Consider the following 18,118-nt stretch of genomic DNA (forward strand, 5'->3'; position numbering starts at 1 on the left):
CGCTGTCCTCGGGCTCTCTAGAGACACCGGCTCAGCCTGCAGGGATTACAACACCCCAGCTTGGCTCGGTCTCCAACATCCAGGCCCTGGAATACCCACTCTACTTGAGCGCCTCCGTCAGGACCGAGAGGGCAGCAAGCCTTGATGGCTGGGGTAGGGACACGGAGAGCTGCCCATCCCACCATGGCTGGGGGATCAGCCGCACTCCTGGAGGCCCTGGGTCTCTGTGGGAAGCTGCTCGGTCCTCCACCCCAGCCCAGGGAACGTCTGGTCCTGTCAGTGTCAGAAGCCCACGATGAACATGAGATGCTGGGCCTGGGACCCAGAGCCTCCGGCAGGGGAGAGCCCAGCGTGGGGAGGGCTGGCCAAGGGAGAGGGGCTGGCTGGGGTCTGTGTCGTCCCAGAAGGAAAGGCAGTGGATGGCAGCCACGGGGAAGCAGGGGGTGACAGTGCAAGGAAGGGTTGGTGCAACGGGCCCCTGAGGTGGGGGTGCTCCCTGTCCAGTGGGCCTCCAGCCAGACTGGCAGCTACTTGGGCACAGCTGGCCTGGGTGACTGGGGTGCAAGTGTCCCATGAGATTCACGGCCCTGTCCCTTCCCTGTCCTGGGCAGTGGACCAGAGAAGTGGGAAATTCTCTTCCTCTCCAGGCCAGGGCTGCCAGCGAGGCCCATCCTGAAGGGCGAGTATCCCTCCTTCCTGAGATGGGAGAGAACTGGAGGCTGGGGAAGGGCTGGGTGAATCAGGGTGGCCACTGGGTACCAGGGCTGCTCCATGTGCCTGGCATTCCCTGAGACCCACTGGCTCCACTTTTCAAAGACAATCATCTTCCTGGCTCTGCCCAGGGTGAGAGCCCACAGGAGCATGAGGTCCACGCTAAGGAAGCTTCATTGATTATCTACAGAAACGGGAGGGGTGGCTAACATCGTGTGCCCACTCTGGGACAAGCAAGTGTCTCGCTTGATTCTCTCAGTAACATGAAGATCATGATCCCCAGTTTAAAGCTGAGCTCACTGAGCCTTCGGGAGGATATGTTGTCCAAGGCTGAGGAGCAGCTGTAAGTGGCAGAAGTGGGGCTAGAACCTGGGACTGTGGGAGCCCACAAGGGTCCTGCCCCTCTGACTGGCCTGGGCACCTCTAAGGAAGCAGGAGAGGGCAACTTAGCAGAGACTCGGGGCTCCCCGCACTTCCCCTAACACGGATGCCCCACCAGCAGAACGAGCGTGGTGGGGATGGCTAGAGCCTCCACACACCAGCAATGTGGGGAGGCCACTCTCTTTGCTGGGTTTCCCAGACAACGGCCCCTTGAAGTACACGGTCCAGCCTCAGGAGAAGAGACCAAAGCTCAGAGAGGTCCTGCGTGCACACAGCCACACCAGCAGTGGGTGGTGCTGCCATGTGTGGGCCTCCCCTGCCTGCCTCTGCTCGCCACGCCTGAAACCCAGAGGCTGGCGCTGAGCATATGTCTGGGGACAGCCTTCCCCCACCCAGGCAGGCCTCCTGCGGTTCTGGGCATCCACTGGGGCTCAGGGCGCAAAGGTCCTGATCCCTGGGGACAGGGTCAAGGGCACCAGAATTCAATGGGACTTCCTTTCCTTTTGCCTCTGGGCTTCTTTCAAGGGCAGAGAAAGGCTAGCTTTCCTCGGGGCATTTGTTTAGCCCTCCATGGCTTCTTTTTTCCTACGAGCTCAGAATCCTAGGATTCCTCTAGCCAAGCCAAGCAAGGTGGCCAGAGTCACAGGGGACAGATACAATGACGTACAATTGCAACGATGACCTCTGTGCTGGGACAGGAAAATGAGGGCTCCAGAAGGCTTCTCGAAGGAGAGAGATCGAATTGAGTCTTTAAGGTTAAGGAGAAAATTTCCAGCCAGCAAGTAGGGAAGAGCATTTGACACTAACGGAAGAGTAGGAGGAGAGGCCCAGAGGAGGAATGATGGGTGCAGCATGTTGGGGAGCAGACGGGGTGGGGGCCAGAGGTGTGCTCAGTGGTGCAGACTCGGGTCTAAAGTTTAGGAGCCACTAGCAGAGCTTAAAGAAGGCCCTCCCAGGACCAGACGAGCACTTGAGAGCCCACGAGGACCTCCTCGGGCTGCAGGGAAGAGGATGTGGTCAGGGGAGGGAGGGCCCTGGCTGGACGCGTCAGCCTTCTCCTCGCCTCAGAGCCAAGGCCTGGAGCCCTGGAGGGCAAGCTGGGTAATAAAAACCCAGGGCTGCAGCCCTGCGTGTCTCACAGGCCCCTGCAGCTCACAGCCAGGGGGACAGTCCACCAGGGGAGGCTGGAATTGCATCTGGACCGAGGAGGGTGTCTGCGGGCTAGCTGCCATTGTGGTTTTGGAAATCTTGTCAGGCAGCCACCACTGAGGGAGAGCAGTAAGCGTTCACCAAGAGGGGCAGCATCTAAAGGGCCTCCTTCCACAGGGTTCACCCCACCTTGCACCTGCTGGCCTGCCCACAGTGGCCAGAGACCCCAGCGATGGGGAAGGGACAGGCCACTGTCACTGTCAGAGGGTGCTCCTACTCACTCCCACACCGCCAGCCCATTCTAAGGGGACTTCAAGGGGGCAGGCACAAGGAGCTAGCCGGGCAACCCCACAGCCAACCAGCCATGGGAACACTCACTCCCGTTTCCTCTCACTTGAGCTTTATTTTGGGGGTCAACACATTTTCACAGGGATTTTTCAGTTTGTCCAGAAAGAAGGTACGGAAGAATGGCTCCCTGAAACCACAGACTCTTAACCAGCAGCGTGCTGGTTGGCTGGCTCTTGGGGGTGCGAGGACTCTGACTTATAGTGCTGGCCCATTTCTGTGGTGTAAATGCTCCCGGCCGATGACACAGGCCCAGCCAGGGCAGGGAGACATGTGCACAATCAGCTCTTGGGGGCAGGGCCAGGGGCTCCAGCCACCCTGCATCTAACCAACAACCCAAGACAGGCTCACATGAAGGCCACGTGTGGACAGCCTAGAGAGAGATGAGGAGGCCTGCAGTCAGAAGGCTATCAAGCTCTAGGGAAGGCCACAGAGACCTGCCTTTTTCTTTTCTTCTCCTGGGCAGAGCATTAACCAAGCACAGCCACTCAAAGGCTTGTCACCTGCTCCCACTGGCCCCCACCAAATGAACTTTCCTGTCTGGCTCAGAGCCACGTCCCTCGAATTTAGGACAGAAACTCAGGCTGCCGCATTGCCAATCTTCCAGAATGAACAAATGGAGATGCCCAGAAGAAGGGCCACAGCCCAGATGGTGTGGGACATTCCAAGGCCCAGGTCATCTCCCTGTACCCGCTGCCTTGATGGAGGAGGCAGGTAAGCAGGGAGAGGGTGAGAGCAACCTACAGCATTTTGCTGGGAAAAGACAGCTTTCACACTGGGTGTGAACAGTCCCATGGGGCTGGGGAACCAGACTTACTCTGCGGAAGGGAGAAACCCCAGTGAGTTCTGGCAGAGGGACAGTGGCCCCTCCTGCCACGTGTCCTGACTCATCCTGAATGAGGCCCCCAGCCCGTCACCGCAGCACGGACCCATTGCCAACTGTCATTCACCGAGTACAAATGGTACATGGCGCGAGAGGCGTTTCCCTGCAGGACCGCTCCACTGACATCAGAAAAGGGCGAAGAGCAGCCCCTCCACCCCCTCCCCATGAGTTTTTGCTCCAGTTCTCAAGAAAACAACCTTGGATCCACTGTGCCCATCCTCCTTTCAGAGCACATACCCTAAAAAGATGGCCCACCACTGTGGGAGCGGCCAGTAAAGTTTTGGTCCATCTCTCTCACAACTGAGGGCCCCACCCCCTCCCCAACATCCATGCATTCTGACGGTCTGAGAGGGGGCCCCACCCCTCCGAGCTACACAGGTTCTGCTCCAGGCGAGCCGCTGGCCGTTAGGCTCTCCGACAGCGACGGCCCTCACGCCATCGCACGCTTGCTGGTCTGAGAGGTAGTTACCTGCCGGCAGACCCAAGCAGCCATGGTGGGAAAGCAACCCCACGATGCAGGAGCAGTGCTGGCCGCTCCCGGGGCTCTCGGGACAGGGGGTTCTCAGGACAGGGTGAGTGCTCGGCGTACCTTATTGAGTTCCCTCAGTTTGCTCTTGGCGACAGCTGCATCTTCCTGCTCTGTGGCCAGCAGCTTTTCCTTCTCTTCCAGCTGGCGTTTCAGAATTGCCACAGGGTCACCCTTCTGAGTGGCCTAGAAATGTCCACAGAGCCATCTTAGAGGGGACAGACAGACACTTGGTTTGTCCCCCACCCCAGCAATCAGACCCTGACCCACGACAAGAGCAGCGGCCTGCTGAAGTGGGAGCAGGGGCTTCAGGAGGAGTGGGTTCCATCCTGACTCCAGACCCTTCCGGGGGAAAGGCACCCTTGCCTCAGCCACCCAGTCTGCCAGGGCCTCCAGGCAGGTGTGCACAGGAGCTGTTTGGGACACAGGCTTTGATCTCTGGTGTAGTTTTCAGGACTGTGGTATTTCCCACTAACTCGGGTCGATGGTGGCCAGGGCCTCTTCCTGCCCCGCTGAGGGGCAGTTGGCCATTGTTTCTGGCTTGGTGCCCACCCCTTAGCCACTGTATGCAGCCTGCAGGCTGCCAGCTGAGGTGTAGAGGCTGTGGGAGGGGAGGTGTGTTCTGGGGATTGTGGCCCAAGCTGAGTCTGGGCTTCTCTGGGAGGAAGTGTCATCTTCCTGACCTCCACCAGCCATTCACGCCCAGGAGATCACCCCCAAATACTCACTGAGCGACAAGCTCCTGCGACTGTGTGACACACACCACACCTCAGCAAGGGCCAGGAGGGGAGTAACCTCCACTGGCCTCAGGGCAGGGGCCACTGGCCTGGCTCTCAGGATACCTCAACATCTCTAACCACTAAGGTGCCACAAAATTCTCCAGCAAAATTACCTACAATTCCAACTCTGATTAAAGAACAAACAAACATGTCCATACAGCACCTCCTGGGGACAGCTCATTCACCACAAGCACCAGAGGGTGGGTGCCAGCCTCTGAACTGGCCCCCAACCGCAGGAGGGAACTTGGAGAAAGACACTTCTGGGCCTGTCACAGGATTCCCTCACACGGTGTGTCTGTACACCCCACTTCCTGCACCCCGAGTCCTGGCCACAAACCAGCTGGGCCCCAGCTCCTCTGTCCCACCCCAAGCCCCCTGTAACACAGAGCTGTGCCTTGGCTTTTAACAGCCTCCTGTTTCAGTGCCCGGGCCATAGTTGGGCTGTGGCAGAAACCACAGCATTTGCAGAGTGATTCGTGTAGCCTGTGCCTGGGACGGGGTGCAGGGTTCTGCCAAGAGAGGTAAGTGGAGGCTGCGTCGTGAACACTGTGCAGCTTGGCAAGCCGGGTGTGGTCAGCCCGATGGGTATCGCCCAGTGGAGGCTGGGGACCCAGGACCAGGTAACCACTGCAACTCGCCAGCCCCTGAGAGGGAAAGGAGGGAGGGGCAAAACCACCCTGGCCAACTGCAGTGGCCACTAAATGTGGCCAAGGGGAGGGTGGGCCCACCTTATGCCAGGTGTCCTGAATGACGCCAGCCTTCTCGGACAGGATCTCGATGAGCCGCTGGGCCTCGCCCTCATTGAACACCATGCTTCCGACCGTGGAGACCAGGGTCTTGTAGGGCAGGTAGAGAGGGCTGTCGGAGTCCGGGGGCCCTGTGCAGCGAGAGGGCGGGAGCAGGGATTTACACCCCAACACCAGCAACCAAGCCCACCGCACCCCGAAGCAGCAGGGGCCGGTCAGAGCCGAGGACTCTGTCCAGCTGCCCGGCGGCTCTGGAACTCTCTCAGAGCACTGAGAAATGGACTGAGGTACAGGTTCCTGCACGACCCTCCCAACTGCCCAGAGACAGCCAACGGGGAAGGTCCCCGAGTAAAGAAAGGCTGAGCTTTCCTGGGTTGGGGGAGATGCCTCCCTGCTTTTTATCATCAAAATGAGCAGAATTAAGCAAAGCATACTCTTCCCAAAGGTGCTTTTGTTCTTCCTTCTTTTTCCAGCAAACCGTTTGGTCCAGTTCTTGCCCTGCATGGCCCAGCAGGGTTCACCCCCATCCCACTGCTGTGACTAAGCCCTTTGGCCCTGAGGGTCCTGACTGACTGGCGAGCCCATCACTTGCCACCAACACAGAACCCCTCAGCTGCATCCCCGCAGTCAGGCGAGAGGGATGGAAGCAAAAGGCCTGTGTCTTCACGCCTGCTTCTCTGTGGTCCAGGGAAAAGAACGCTGCTTCCCACATATCCAGGTTCAAACACTCTATTTCCAGCTCTCCCTGGATGAAGCTTGAGGCAGGTTTTGTGAGAGGGAAGGCTGGGCTGGGTTCTTCCAGGATGGGCCTGCCCACTTGTCTGTCCACTAGTGACCTCCTGAAGGACAAAGAGCCATTTGCCAACAACCAACTGCCACTTCTGAAACACTCCTGATGCCCCCTCCAAAGTCTCCCTCTCATCGCAGGCTGTCCTTCAGCCCTGAAGGCAAGGAAGGGTGAACTGAGGTGCCCCGTCCAGCGGACAGAAGCGCCGCCTGAAATGTCCCAGCAATGCCTTACGTTGAAGCCCAAATCCGCCCCACAGCTGAATGGCGGGGTCAAAAATGAGCCGAAACAAAGAGGCAGGCCGGCCTGCAGCAGCACCTCCAGCTGTCCGTCCCTCTCCGGGGACAGTGAATGGGAAGGTTTCCATGGCAACCCTAAATTCTCTGGCCTGTCACAATATTTTCACTTCCTAGTCACAGTATTTTCATCACAAGTCAAAGCATTTAGCATGATACCTTAATAGAGGGAAGGTGGGATGTGGGCGAGCTGGTTGCTATGAGCACATTCATTTTAGAACCTCTTACCTCAGTGAAGCTCGGGAGATTACAAATAACCTCACTGACACTAAAGGCTGAAGAGCGCAAGGGTGTCATGAAAATGGGTACAGGGGGTGTCCCCTTCAGCCTTCTTTCTTTTCACTGAAATATGTATATAATATAAAATAATTTTAATGGTAAATTTATACACAGTAGGAAAAATTCTCAGTACAGTTAAGCCAAAAGAAAATAAAAACCACTCTCGAGCTCACTACTGGGAGAAAACCCCACTGTCAGCATTTTGGTTTATTTGCTTTCTGCTTTTCCCCCTCAGCCTGTAAGACAGATGTTTACTGCCAGTGTTTTCTGGAAGAGAGAGGTCTACTCATTTCAAAGACACGGCTGGAGCTGGACAGGGCAGGCCAGCCTCTCTGAGCTGGTCACGGCACAGACATTTTCCTTTCCTGACTCTGAAAGGTCTACTCCTATGCTGTCCAATATGCTGGCCGCCAGTCACGTATGGCTACTGGGCACCTGAAACGTGGCTAGTGTGAACTGAGGTGTGCCACAAGTGCAGGTACACACCAGATTTTGAAGACTTAGTATGAACAAAAAAGAATGTAAAATATCTGTAATAATTTTTTATATTGATTGCATGTTGAAAGGACTATTTTGGATAAACTGGGTTAAATAAAATGTACTATTCAAATTAATTCCATTTGTTTTGTTTGCCTTTTTTAACATGGCTACTAGGAAAGTTTAAAATTACATACGTGGCTCACACGAGTGGCTCACGTTGTATTTCTACTGGACAGGCTAGTCTACTCCTCTCCAGCCCTGGGAACCCCAAAGCACTCCCTGCTGAAGTCCTGGCAGCCCCTGTGCCTGCAGAGGTCTCAAAGTGACTGAGGGCTCGGGCTTCTCTTGAACATTCTCCTTGAAGACCACCCTCCTAGGCCCTCGTGGCCCTATAGCACAGCCGAGGAGAACAAAGCCACATTTCTTGATGGACCACCGTCTTCTTCAGAGACACCCAGTGGTGTCTGCGGTGGACCCAGAGACTCCTTCTGCATCACCAGTGGTCTTGACAAACGTGCGTTCCCTCCTGGAGGGCCAGAGGAGAGGAACCCTGAGATGCCCTGTCCATAAAACATTTCTGAGAGTATTCTGTGGGAGTGTCATTCTAACACACCTTCACTAAAACTTCCTAAGGTAATTACACTAAATTTCATTACATATTTTAGTGATCAAAGTAATAAAAATTTGTAACAGGTGAAACAATCCAAAGCTATATATAGCAAAATTTAACTTTTGCTGCCCATCCCCCACTCCCCCACAGAAACTTCCATGGCCTTCTCCAACCTCATATAAACACTATCTTTTAAATTATTTTTAGAGAGCCATAATTTTACATTTTTTTATTAAGTCTTTGGGTAAGAATGGTGCCATCTCTATTCTCCTCAAGTCCCTGTACAGGAACTTTCCAGCAGTACCCTAGCCAGTCAGGACCCGGGGCAAAGGGGAGCAAAACTTGGATGAGGAGATTTCATTCTCCACAGTGTTCTGGTTGGTAAAGCTTCTGCCACAGCCAGAGGAGACTGGAACGCAGCCACAGCCTGTTCTGTAGCCCTATTACTTGGTTTGTGCCTTACATTATTACTCCTCACCATTTTCAAGAAAGCTTCAGGGGAAGTAAAACTGAAAGCAAAAATAAAGTACTTGGAAGTAGGAACCAGAACTTCTGGACTTCTGTGGGAGTTGCATTTACATCCGGGTTTCAGGATCCTCTCACCGAGCAGCGGCACCAAGCTCACCATGACAGGGCATCCATCTCCAGGACACAGGCACACTGATGCCACCAACAAATAACGTACTAACAGAGGCTGATACGTGCCGGTACATCACGCATGTCTCCTGCAAATACTGGAAAACTAGAAATAATCCTGGGTATTGTGAACTCTTAAGGCACTAAAATAAATTCATCAAAGACTCAACACCTACTCTGTTAACCCATAGACGTCATAAAGACCAGGAGGCAGGGAATTCCAGCGAGACCAGCTCACGGAGGGCCTGTTCCAGCAGCCAAAGCTTGCCCACTTTGCTGAGTCTGAAATAGTAGGAACGGACAGGCCAGGGAGGCCTGGGGGAGGAATGAGGCGGCAGGAGAGCAGAGAGCGGAGAGGCAGGGCTGGGTCTCACTGCTAGGGAGTAATCCAGACCCCTGTTTGGCAGGGGACACAGCAAACAGCTCCAGGGGCCAGGCCCTGCAGGGACGGGACAGGCCTGGACTCAGGGGGCAGCTTCTCCTGAGCAGGGTGGCCTTGGACATTCTCCTTCCCCTCCAGGTGATGGCTCCCACAGGGTCTGGGCTGGAACCCTCAGAGCTGTGGACTTGTCAAGGAGAGCTGAAACGAGACTGTTACGTGCCATCTCCTGACCTTTAGTGCTGACAGCTAGCTCAGTGAAAAATAAAGACAGAAAACTACTGCGGGCCTGAACAAACACATCAGTGGGCCAGGTCCGGCTTGCAGGTCGCCTCTGCCCCTGGGCAATGGGGCACTGTGGTCAGAACAAGGCCCCCGGCGCCAGGTGGCCTGGGCTTGAATTCCAGCTCAGCTCCTTCCTGCCTGTGTGTCCTTGGGCAAGTGGCTTCACCTCCCTTTGCCTTTGTTTCCTCATCTGTGAAATGGAGGTAATAACTGTTCCTCCCTCACAGCTTCACTGTAAAGATTCAATTGCAATGTGCGTGAAACCATACCCGGCCCAGGGTAAAGCCCTGCAGAATCAATCAAGAGGCCCCGGCACAGGAGAATCCCAGACCCTGACCCCTCCCTGAACAGACAGCGCACCTAGGCAAGAGCTCAAGGTAGCTGAAGCCACTCTGCCCTTGCTCCTTCTCCCACCAACGGAACGGAAAAGTCATGCAAAGGAGGCGCCCGGGAGCCAGCCCTCCACGGACAGAGCACCATAGCCCTCTGACCCTCTGGCTCCTGCCTGGCACCATCATCCTCACTTACGAGGCCAAAATGGCCGCGGGTTTAGGTAAGCCAGGAGCCCCCTGCCTCCCTGGGCTCTCGGCCAAGAAGCATGCAGCACTGGGATAATGTGCAAAATGCCTCAAGTTCCAAAACTACGCTCCCCTTTGCGACCATGCTGGGAGGCTTAACCACCTAAAATCAAACTTGTCTTGCAAAAAGGCACTTAGGAGTCTTTTCTCTCACTGTCAACTATGGGTCCTTCAGGGAGAATTTTCTCTGCCTGCATAATTACCAGGATCCCAATGGCCGGGCCTCAGCCAAAGGGGACTCGTGGGGCTCCACAGCCCAGCACTGTTTCGGCAGCAGCCCTTCCAGTGTGCAGTTACTGGAACGCTCCTGCACGGCTCATGCCTGGCTTACTCAACCAACAGGGGGGGTGTCAGAGCTGCTCCAGGAGCTGCCTCCTGAGGGCGCAGACAGCTGGTCACCACTGGAGGGATTACTGCCACAGCCCTGGACGGGCCATCAAGGGGCTCTGGCTCAACTCCACCTGTTGCTGCGGGTGCCCAGCAGCCCTTCCCAGGGCAGGCAGGTCCAAGTGGTCTCCAGACACAAAGTATGCACCGACTGTGTACCTGGCAGTCTGCAAAATGCTGGGCCTGGGAAGGTAAGTTAGAGGTGGAACTGCCAGCTAGGAGAGGCGGAGGAGACACAGGACACGTGGCAATCAGGCATCTGAGTGACACAAAGGGAACCCAGGGAGTGCGCACTGCCGAGGAAGCAGCCACGGTAGCTACGCCAGGAAAGGCTTTTAAAGCAGAGGATGCTTGAGGCAAGCACTACTGGGTAAGGAGAAGGCGAGGGCTGGGGCTTTGGGGAGGGGAGCGGCAAGGACAGGCTGGTCTGTCCTCCTGATCAGGTGCAGGCCTCAGAGGAGCAGCTGTACTCGACCCGACTGCCACAGACACGACCATCTGGTGTTTTAAGTGCTAGAGCCAAGTACAAAGACAGTCCTGCGCCACATAATGACTTTTCCATCAACGCTGGACTGCGTATATGACAGTGGTCCCATAAGATTAGTATATCCAGCCTAAGTGTGTAACAGGCTATACCATCCGGGTTTGTGTAAGTACACTCTATGATGTTCGCACAACAACGAAATCACCTAATGACACATTTCTCAGAACGTATCCCCGTTGTTAAGTGACGCATGACGGTAATGTCAAGAGCAACCCTACCTGGGGCCTTTGAATCAGGCCCTTTCCTTGGGTGGAGGAAAAAGTAATCTGTTAACTAATTGGTAGTTGTGCATTTAACAATGTCTAATGGAATTTAAAAATCCTATAGATTGAATGATTTTACTTTTCTCATTATACTTTTGTATTTTTCCCCCCAAATTTCAACAAAATCAATTTTCTATCTGAAAAATAAATAACACATCAGAATATTCCCTGAAGAAAGGCCACCCCTGGAGGACCTCTGGACAAGATCCTTCCTTGGGCTTCCACAGGCACGCAGGGAGGTCCAAAGAGAAGAGGTAAATGACAATCGAGATGTTATGGAGTGCCTGCAGAAGACAGCAGGTGTACCACGGGGGCTCCCTGACCACATGGCCCGGGGCAGTGACTGGGGCCCGGAGCCGCCCTGCTTTAAGACGACTGAAGGGAGAGTTCCGGAAGAATGCCAGCTGGCAGCCTCCCTAAGACACGGCAGTGCCACACTGATACCTGGTTTGCTTTCCTAGGGGATGCTTTTGTTCTTTTAAAAAAGAAGAAAAGACAAAGTTGGGTTTGAAGAACTTACACAGAAAGTGAATGAAGGCTCAAAAGCCCCCGAGAGTTTTCTTGAGAGCTTCAGACCCTGAGAAACAGAGTGAGGTTCAAAAGGAAGAGCGTCACACTTCATCTCCACACATACCTGTCTGTGCCTCGGCCCTGAGGGGCTGCAGAGAGGCTGCTGAGGCAGGTGGGCCGAGGGGCCGCAGATGGAGAGACTGAGGCTCGGGGCTCTGGCCCCTGCCCTGCCGCCTGATGGCAGTGTGGCTTCTGGGAAGTCACAAAACAGAGCTGAGCTTTGGTTTCTGCTTTTGTAAAACAGGTAAAAAGACAAATCCATCTCACAGAATGCTAGCGGGATAAGTAAATGCATGGAAAGGAGCTTCATAAACCAGGCACCTAACCAAACATCTGCTTGAGGAGTACAATGTTGCCACACTCCCGGTGGTGACCCAGCACCACGCCCCAGACACAGCGAGCCCACAGTGCACAAAGGACAAGTGGGCGGGGGAGACGGGCTAGCAGGGAGGAAGGGGTGTTGTTACCACCAAGTTGCACGGTTTAAGATGAGTGCCCCTGCTAAGCTACCTTGAGTAAGGTTTTCCTGGTAGGTCTGAAAATCCTTCCCTATATCCCAACCTCCGGAAACTCCTGCCCCATTAGGTTACAGAACATGATCCTACTTGTGCATTTGTAGGATTCTGCATTTCCACCTGCTCTGGCAGAGGTAGAAGCAGCCCTGTGAGGCCTCGCACATGGAGCCAACAGGCCCCCCAGGATGCCGCCAGGGTCACAGATGCGGGAACCACCTTTAACTCTCCATCTGATCTCACTTATGACCCTTTACTGGGCGCCCAGGGGCTGGGATAGGCATGAGAAGAACTGGCCACTTTCTTTCCTCAATCTGGTACCCTCCCCCGAGAAGGAGCAAAGCCTTCTCTCTGCTGCTCAGAGAACGCTCAGGAACCTGTGGTCAGGGCTGGGCTGCCTCACAGCACCCAGAAGGATAGGAGTTGCGCTTTGGTACAATGAGGGCCTGTTTAGTCGACTCATAGACAAATAATAAAGTTTTTGTTTCTTTTCCATTAAAAAAATAAAACGTCACAGAAAAACTGGAAAATGCAGAAGGGTGAAGGGAAGATATTAAACTTTACCCATAGTCCTAGCCCCAAAGATGGCCTCTTTCTCCAACATGGACTTGTGCATGAGTCTGACAACTCAGTCACTGGGGGGTCGTAAACGCCTGTGCTAAGGGCATTTTCTACCTCCTGGATGGCTGGGCTCTCCTGGGCCTGACATGATGGCCTTCTGGCCCCAGAGTAAATGGCCTGCATCCACAGAAGGGGAACGGGGGTCTGGCATAAAGCCAGTCCAAGAAGGAAGGGCTAGGCCCAGCGCCCACCTGGTCTCCGCCTTGCTCAGCAGCAACACTGCGTGACGCAAGCTCCAGCAGAAGCCCGACATTCCAGACTTGAGCCGAATGAGGAGTCTCCAGAATGTGCATCCTGTATTTCCCCAGTCTGTCTTTCGTTTCTCTGGGACCCACGCCCACACTGGGTTCACTTCCAGGTTCGGGAACGAACGGCTCTCTTAAGAGTGTAACACTAGTGCATCCATCTGCACCCCATGGTGCAGGGAGGCAGGCTGGCATGATTATGCAGGCAAAGACTAAATCCGAGGACAAAAATAGATTTTAGAAAACCGCCACCACATTCACACACCTCTGTGCAAGAAGCGTGGCTTTCCTAATAAACAACCGTGAACGCTTGCTGAGGGAACTACTGGAGAAAGAGCCAGCAGAGGCCTGGACGGTGCTGCAAACACGTGGAAGCTTTAGTTCTGGGAACTTTCCACTTCTCTATGCTTCTGTGAACTCCCTCTTCTCCAAACATTTAGAAAAGAATCTGTGCCTTTCGTTTCAATAGCAATTGTTTTCTCCTTATTCCACACTTGGGTTTATAATGGCCCCCTGAAATTATCACATTTCCACAGCTCCATGTGAGCAGTAAAGTCAGATGGAGGGTCCTGGAAAACATTTGTGTGGGCCTCGCATCTTTCTTCGAGAATAGAGGTAAATGGTGAAATGTCTTTGGAGAGCAATGCAGCACTGTCTTCCTAAATTAAAAACGTGCCTACCTTTTAACTTAGCAATTACGTACCTAGGAATTTACTTTATAGAGATACTCACACAATGATATACGTATGTGACTGTAGCATTAATTTTAGCAGCAGAAAAAACTGCATACTACTTAATGTCATTTAAATAAATTCTGATACACTCATGCCACGGACTACGATGCAGCTGAAAGCCGCAGCCTTGTAGGTGCAATATGGAAAAGACGTCACCAGGACACTGGTAAGCAAAGAAAGCAAGTTTCAACTCTGTGTGCACTGCAGGTCCCCATCTGTGTGTGCCGGTGTGACAAGCAGAGCATCTCCAGGGCTCCTCTGGGAAGTGTGGGTGGTAACTGGGATGGAGTGGAAAGGAAGACTTTCAATTTTCACCTTCCATGCTTCTTATATTGCTTGAATTTTGTTTGCTGGAAGCACATACTTATTTACAATAATACATTTTAAAAAGCAAGGGATTAGGAAGGCAGGTGTTCGCTGTCAAATCCGGCCTTAGACAAGTGGTAAAAACCTGTCACACAACCCCGATTTGCTCTTTAGGAAAATCAGATCAGAAGTTCTGGAATAGTTCCAACTCGGGCCTGCAGAAGCGTGTCCTGTGCCTGCCTCCACACCTGCCAGTGCTCCCTCTGGGGCTCCTGTCAGTGAGGGCCCTGTGGGATGACTGGGTGGTGGGTAAGGCTCAGACGACTGAGGAAACCCCGTCTCTGGTGGACCCCAGCTCTGGGGCTGGTTTTGCTGCTGATGTCAGGTGTCATAGACCAGCCACAGCCTCTGTGATCTCACTCACTGCTTCTCACTGTGGCTCGGAGGACAATGGGGTGGGGGTGTTCACCCCCACCACACTCAGGACGCAGGCAGACAGAAGAAAGCAGGGGGAGAGCTGTGTGGCGCCAACACAGGGCTGCAAATATGTGTTCGTTTTCACAGGGCCACCTCCCTCCCAGTGGCTCCTGTTGAGAGTAGTGCAGTCCAACAGAACGTTCTGTGCTGATGGAGACGGTCTTCATCTGCACTGTACAAAAGGGTAGCCACTGGCCACATGTGACTACCAAGCACTTGGAATGTGGCTAGTATGACTGAATCTTTCATTTTATTGACTTTTGACTGATTTGAATGTTAACTTAAATGGCCCCATGTGACCAGCAGCTCCTGTACTAGACAGCACAGCCCTAGACCCTAGACCTCTGGTGCCCATGGGTAAAACCTCATGGCTCTGGAGCCCTCCCTCGTCTAAGTCAAGGTCTCTGTGATTCAGAGACAGAGCTCTCGTCCTGGCCTGCTCCACACCAGTGATCCAGAACTCACTCCCCAACCATCTCCCTGATCTCTGCCGTGTGGTCATCAGGACACCTCACCCCCACAAAGCTACTCATACCTCCAGGCCCCCAAGTTTCTGGATGCCCAGGGCCAGCCAGCCCAGGCAAAGTTCTGCCCACACTTCCCCCGAGTTGGGTGCACGTGGCCCTGGAGAAACTGGGCGTGGACAGTCCCTGGATGGACACAGAAGCTCAGTTCCAGCTGGCGGGCAAGGAGGTCAAGGGCAGGAGGCTGGGCTGACGGCAGCCTTTTGAGCAAACAGAGGAACATGGGACATGAGGTGTAACAGCATGAAAAGAACGTGGTCGGCTTCTCACTCGTAACACGGCCACAGCCGCAAATACTAAACACGAGTCCGGTTAATTCTGGAACACTAAACTTCACGAACAAGATTAACTACAAGGGAAGTGTGAGCCCCATTCCATAAGCCACTGGGAAAATCCACGCCGTCGACAGATTCGTTCCTCATACCCTCAATCATCATGGCTTGTAACTAACGCAGCACTGCTGAAAATGTAGAAAGAAGCCAGAGGGAGCACCAGAGAGGTGGGAATATCGCTGCAAATGACCCAAGGCTCCTCGAGGACACAAAACAGCTAATAACCTGAAGCCCATCACTGACATGACTTCGGAGCGGGTGTTCAGAGCAAGCCCTGAGCTGCATATTTGTATTTGGGAACACCCAAACTGATTACGAGGTGAAACGCACACACTTCACTTCCTCCACCCACAGGGCCGCAGTCCTTCACAGACAAGAGCTGCAAACCTGCGTGAAGCCAGGCGTTATAGACAGCCTGCCTTGCATTCTTGTCACCCTGGCAGTGAGTCAAGCGTCCTTACTACACTCAGGTGTGGGCTTTGGACTAACAGCATCAGCATCTCCTGGGAGGTGGTTAGAAATGCAGGATCTCAGGCTCCACTCGGAACAACTGGGTCAGAATCTTTAGCTTAACAAGACCCCCAGTGGTTCATCTGCATGGTAGAGCTTGAGAAGCACTGCACGAGGGGAAACCTCCACTGTCTCTGAAGACACACGACCATTTCACAATCTTCACAGAGCTGGGGTGCGGAGTGGCCTGCATCACCTGCGAGGGCCCCGAGGACGGCTTTACACACCAACCAGAGGACAAGAGGCTGAGATCACATGGTGCAAAGTCAGGAAAACGAATAATCAAGTATAGAAAGTATTTTCTCCATGTCTCCAGGCTCCAGACCCTCTGAAGAATAAAGAAATTCACCTTTCAGGTGTCATATCAGCTGCCCCTATTACCCTGTGTGAATGTGTTTTCATTCTGGTCCTTTCTGACAGAAAGGCCTTTGTGATATTCTCACTGCAACCTCAAAGTGACACCAGGTCTCCCACCATCTGGGCTGATCGCTGTTAATTTCAGCTGTCTTTTATATTTTTTAGGGTTTGATTTCTTTTTAAATTAAATCTAATTCATCCAAACCTACATTTTTAGAGGGGTCTGGTCTAAGCAGACTCGTCCAAATCTTGACCATGCTGCCCAAGACCACTGCCGGGACATTTCTCCTCCCCAATGAAATGATGCTCCCTCCCTCACTGAAGCTCTTAGGGATGACGTGGTCTACTTCAGGACCCTTCTAGTCCCTGACCTGGCTGGCCCTGGGCCAGCACCCTACTTGCAATGACAACAGTTTGGGAATATGTTCAGACATCAGACAGAACTGGCCATCCCAAAACCACTTAAAAATCTATCCAATATTCTTACCTATTTTTCCCTCCAGATGGGACTTTTAGAATAGTTTTATCAGGTTAAGGGGGGAGGGCCGGCCCCATGGCTTAGCGGTTGGGTGCGCACGCTCCGCTGCTGGCGGCCCAGGTTCAGATCCCGGGCGCGCACCGATGCACTGCTTCTCCAGCCATGCTGAGGCCGTGTGCCACATACAGCAACTAGAAGGATGTGCAGCTATGACATACAACTATCTACTGGGGCTTTGGGGGAAAAAATAAATAAAATTAAAAAAAAAAACAAGTTAAGGGGGAAATCCCATTTGAAATTTTGGCTGGAAGAATAATAAACCACTAAGTTAACTTGGGAATAACTCATTTTATCTACAATATTTAATCTTTCTTATCCTGGACCATGGAATTTCTTTTCTCTGTTTAAATTTTCTCTTGTACCACCTCACTCAAGTGGCTGTGTGGGTTCACACAGATCATCAGTTAGGTCTTCCTCCTAACAAGGTTCTTCATTACCTTCCAATTAGGACCATTTTGCCTTTCTTTCTAATATTGTCATCACATTTCTGTTTCATGCCTTATTTCAAATGTCCAAAGCCATACATGGTAATAATAGCCTAGGACACAGGAAGCTCCATTCTGAACACACCTGCTGTGAGAGAGCCAGAAAACAGGCCGGTTCTCAATTCCATCCCTGTCTTTGTGTCTCAAATGCCCCTGTGCCTAGGTCAGGTGGAACGTCACCTTCAAGACAGGGCAGTGTGCTTCCCACCAGCCTGCGGATGCAGGGCTGAGGCGGACTGTTTGGGTTTTCAAAGGGCTTGAGAGGTCGACCTGACCTGTGGGGTCAGATGGGCTGGTCCTTCGCCCTCAGCAGGAGCCCGTACCCACTCACAGAGGACAGGTGCTCTCGCACGGAGCACGGTGCTGCTATAGCAATGCTCCTCCCAAAGACTGGGGGAGGAAACACCCAAGAAAAGGTAATGTAGCTTCACAAAGGGGCAAGAGAGGGAAATCCAGCTAAAAATACAGGGCCCTGTGCTACCCGGCACAGGTCCAGACACTCCCGACTCCCTAAGATGCCTCATCAAGACAAATGCAATTAACTTTCCACATTGACTAATGCTAGTGAAAGGCTTAAAAAAAGAGAATAGAAAGAAAACATAAGACTAGTGTATCAAATAAATGATGAACATGAAATAGGAACTCACTAGCCTAACTTCTATAGTAATGTGCACTAAAAAGATAACAGAAAATTAATGTTTTACATTATCTAATATATCTATCTTATATATAATATCTATACTAATGCTCCATTAAATAAGAGGGGTGAGGGTAGCGAAGAGAGGAGGCTAGGGGGAGGTGGATGCCATTGCTCTTTAAAAACATTATCCTACCATTATTCACTCAACAAACATATAGAAAGG

The 18,118-nt window shown here is 52.9% G+C and overlaps 1 protein-coding gene across 5 annotated transcripts in view; it reads right to left on the minus strand.

Annotated features, from left to right (window-relative positions):
- RRBP1 (ribosome binding protein 1) overlaps window positions 1-18,118 on the minus strand; it is a 67,665-nt gene that overhangs the window by 22,854 nt on the left and 26,693 nt on the right. For all 5 annotated transcript variants that reach the window (XM_058563270.1, XM_058563271.1, XM_058563268.1 and 2 more), the window contains exons 3-4: window positions 5,503-5,651; window positions 4,059-4,181 (exon numbers count right to left, since the gene is read on the minus strand). In XM_058563270.1, the coding sequence (XP_058419253.1) occupies window positions 4,059-4,181; window positions 5,503-5,651 (272 nt within the window). The remainder of the gene's footprint in view (window positions 1-4,058; window positions 4,182-5,502; window positions 5,652-18,118) is intronic.

Source organism: Diceros bicornis, chromosome 19, assembly GCF_020826845.1.
Source record: "Diceros bicornis minor isolate mBicDic1 chromosome 19, mDicBic1.mat.cur, whole genome shotgun sequence".
In the NCBI taxonomy this organism is placed as follows: Eukaryota; Metazoa; Chordata; class Mammalia; order Perissodactyla; family Rhinocerotidae; genus Diceros; species Diceros bicornis.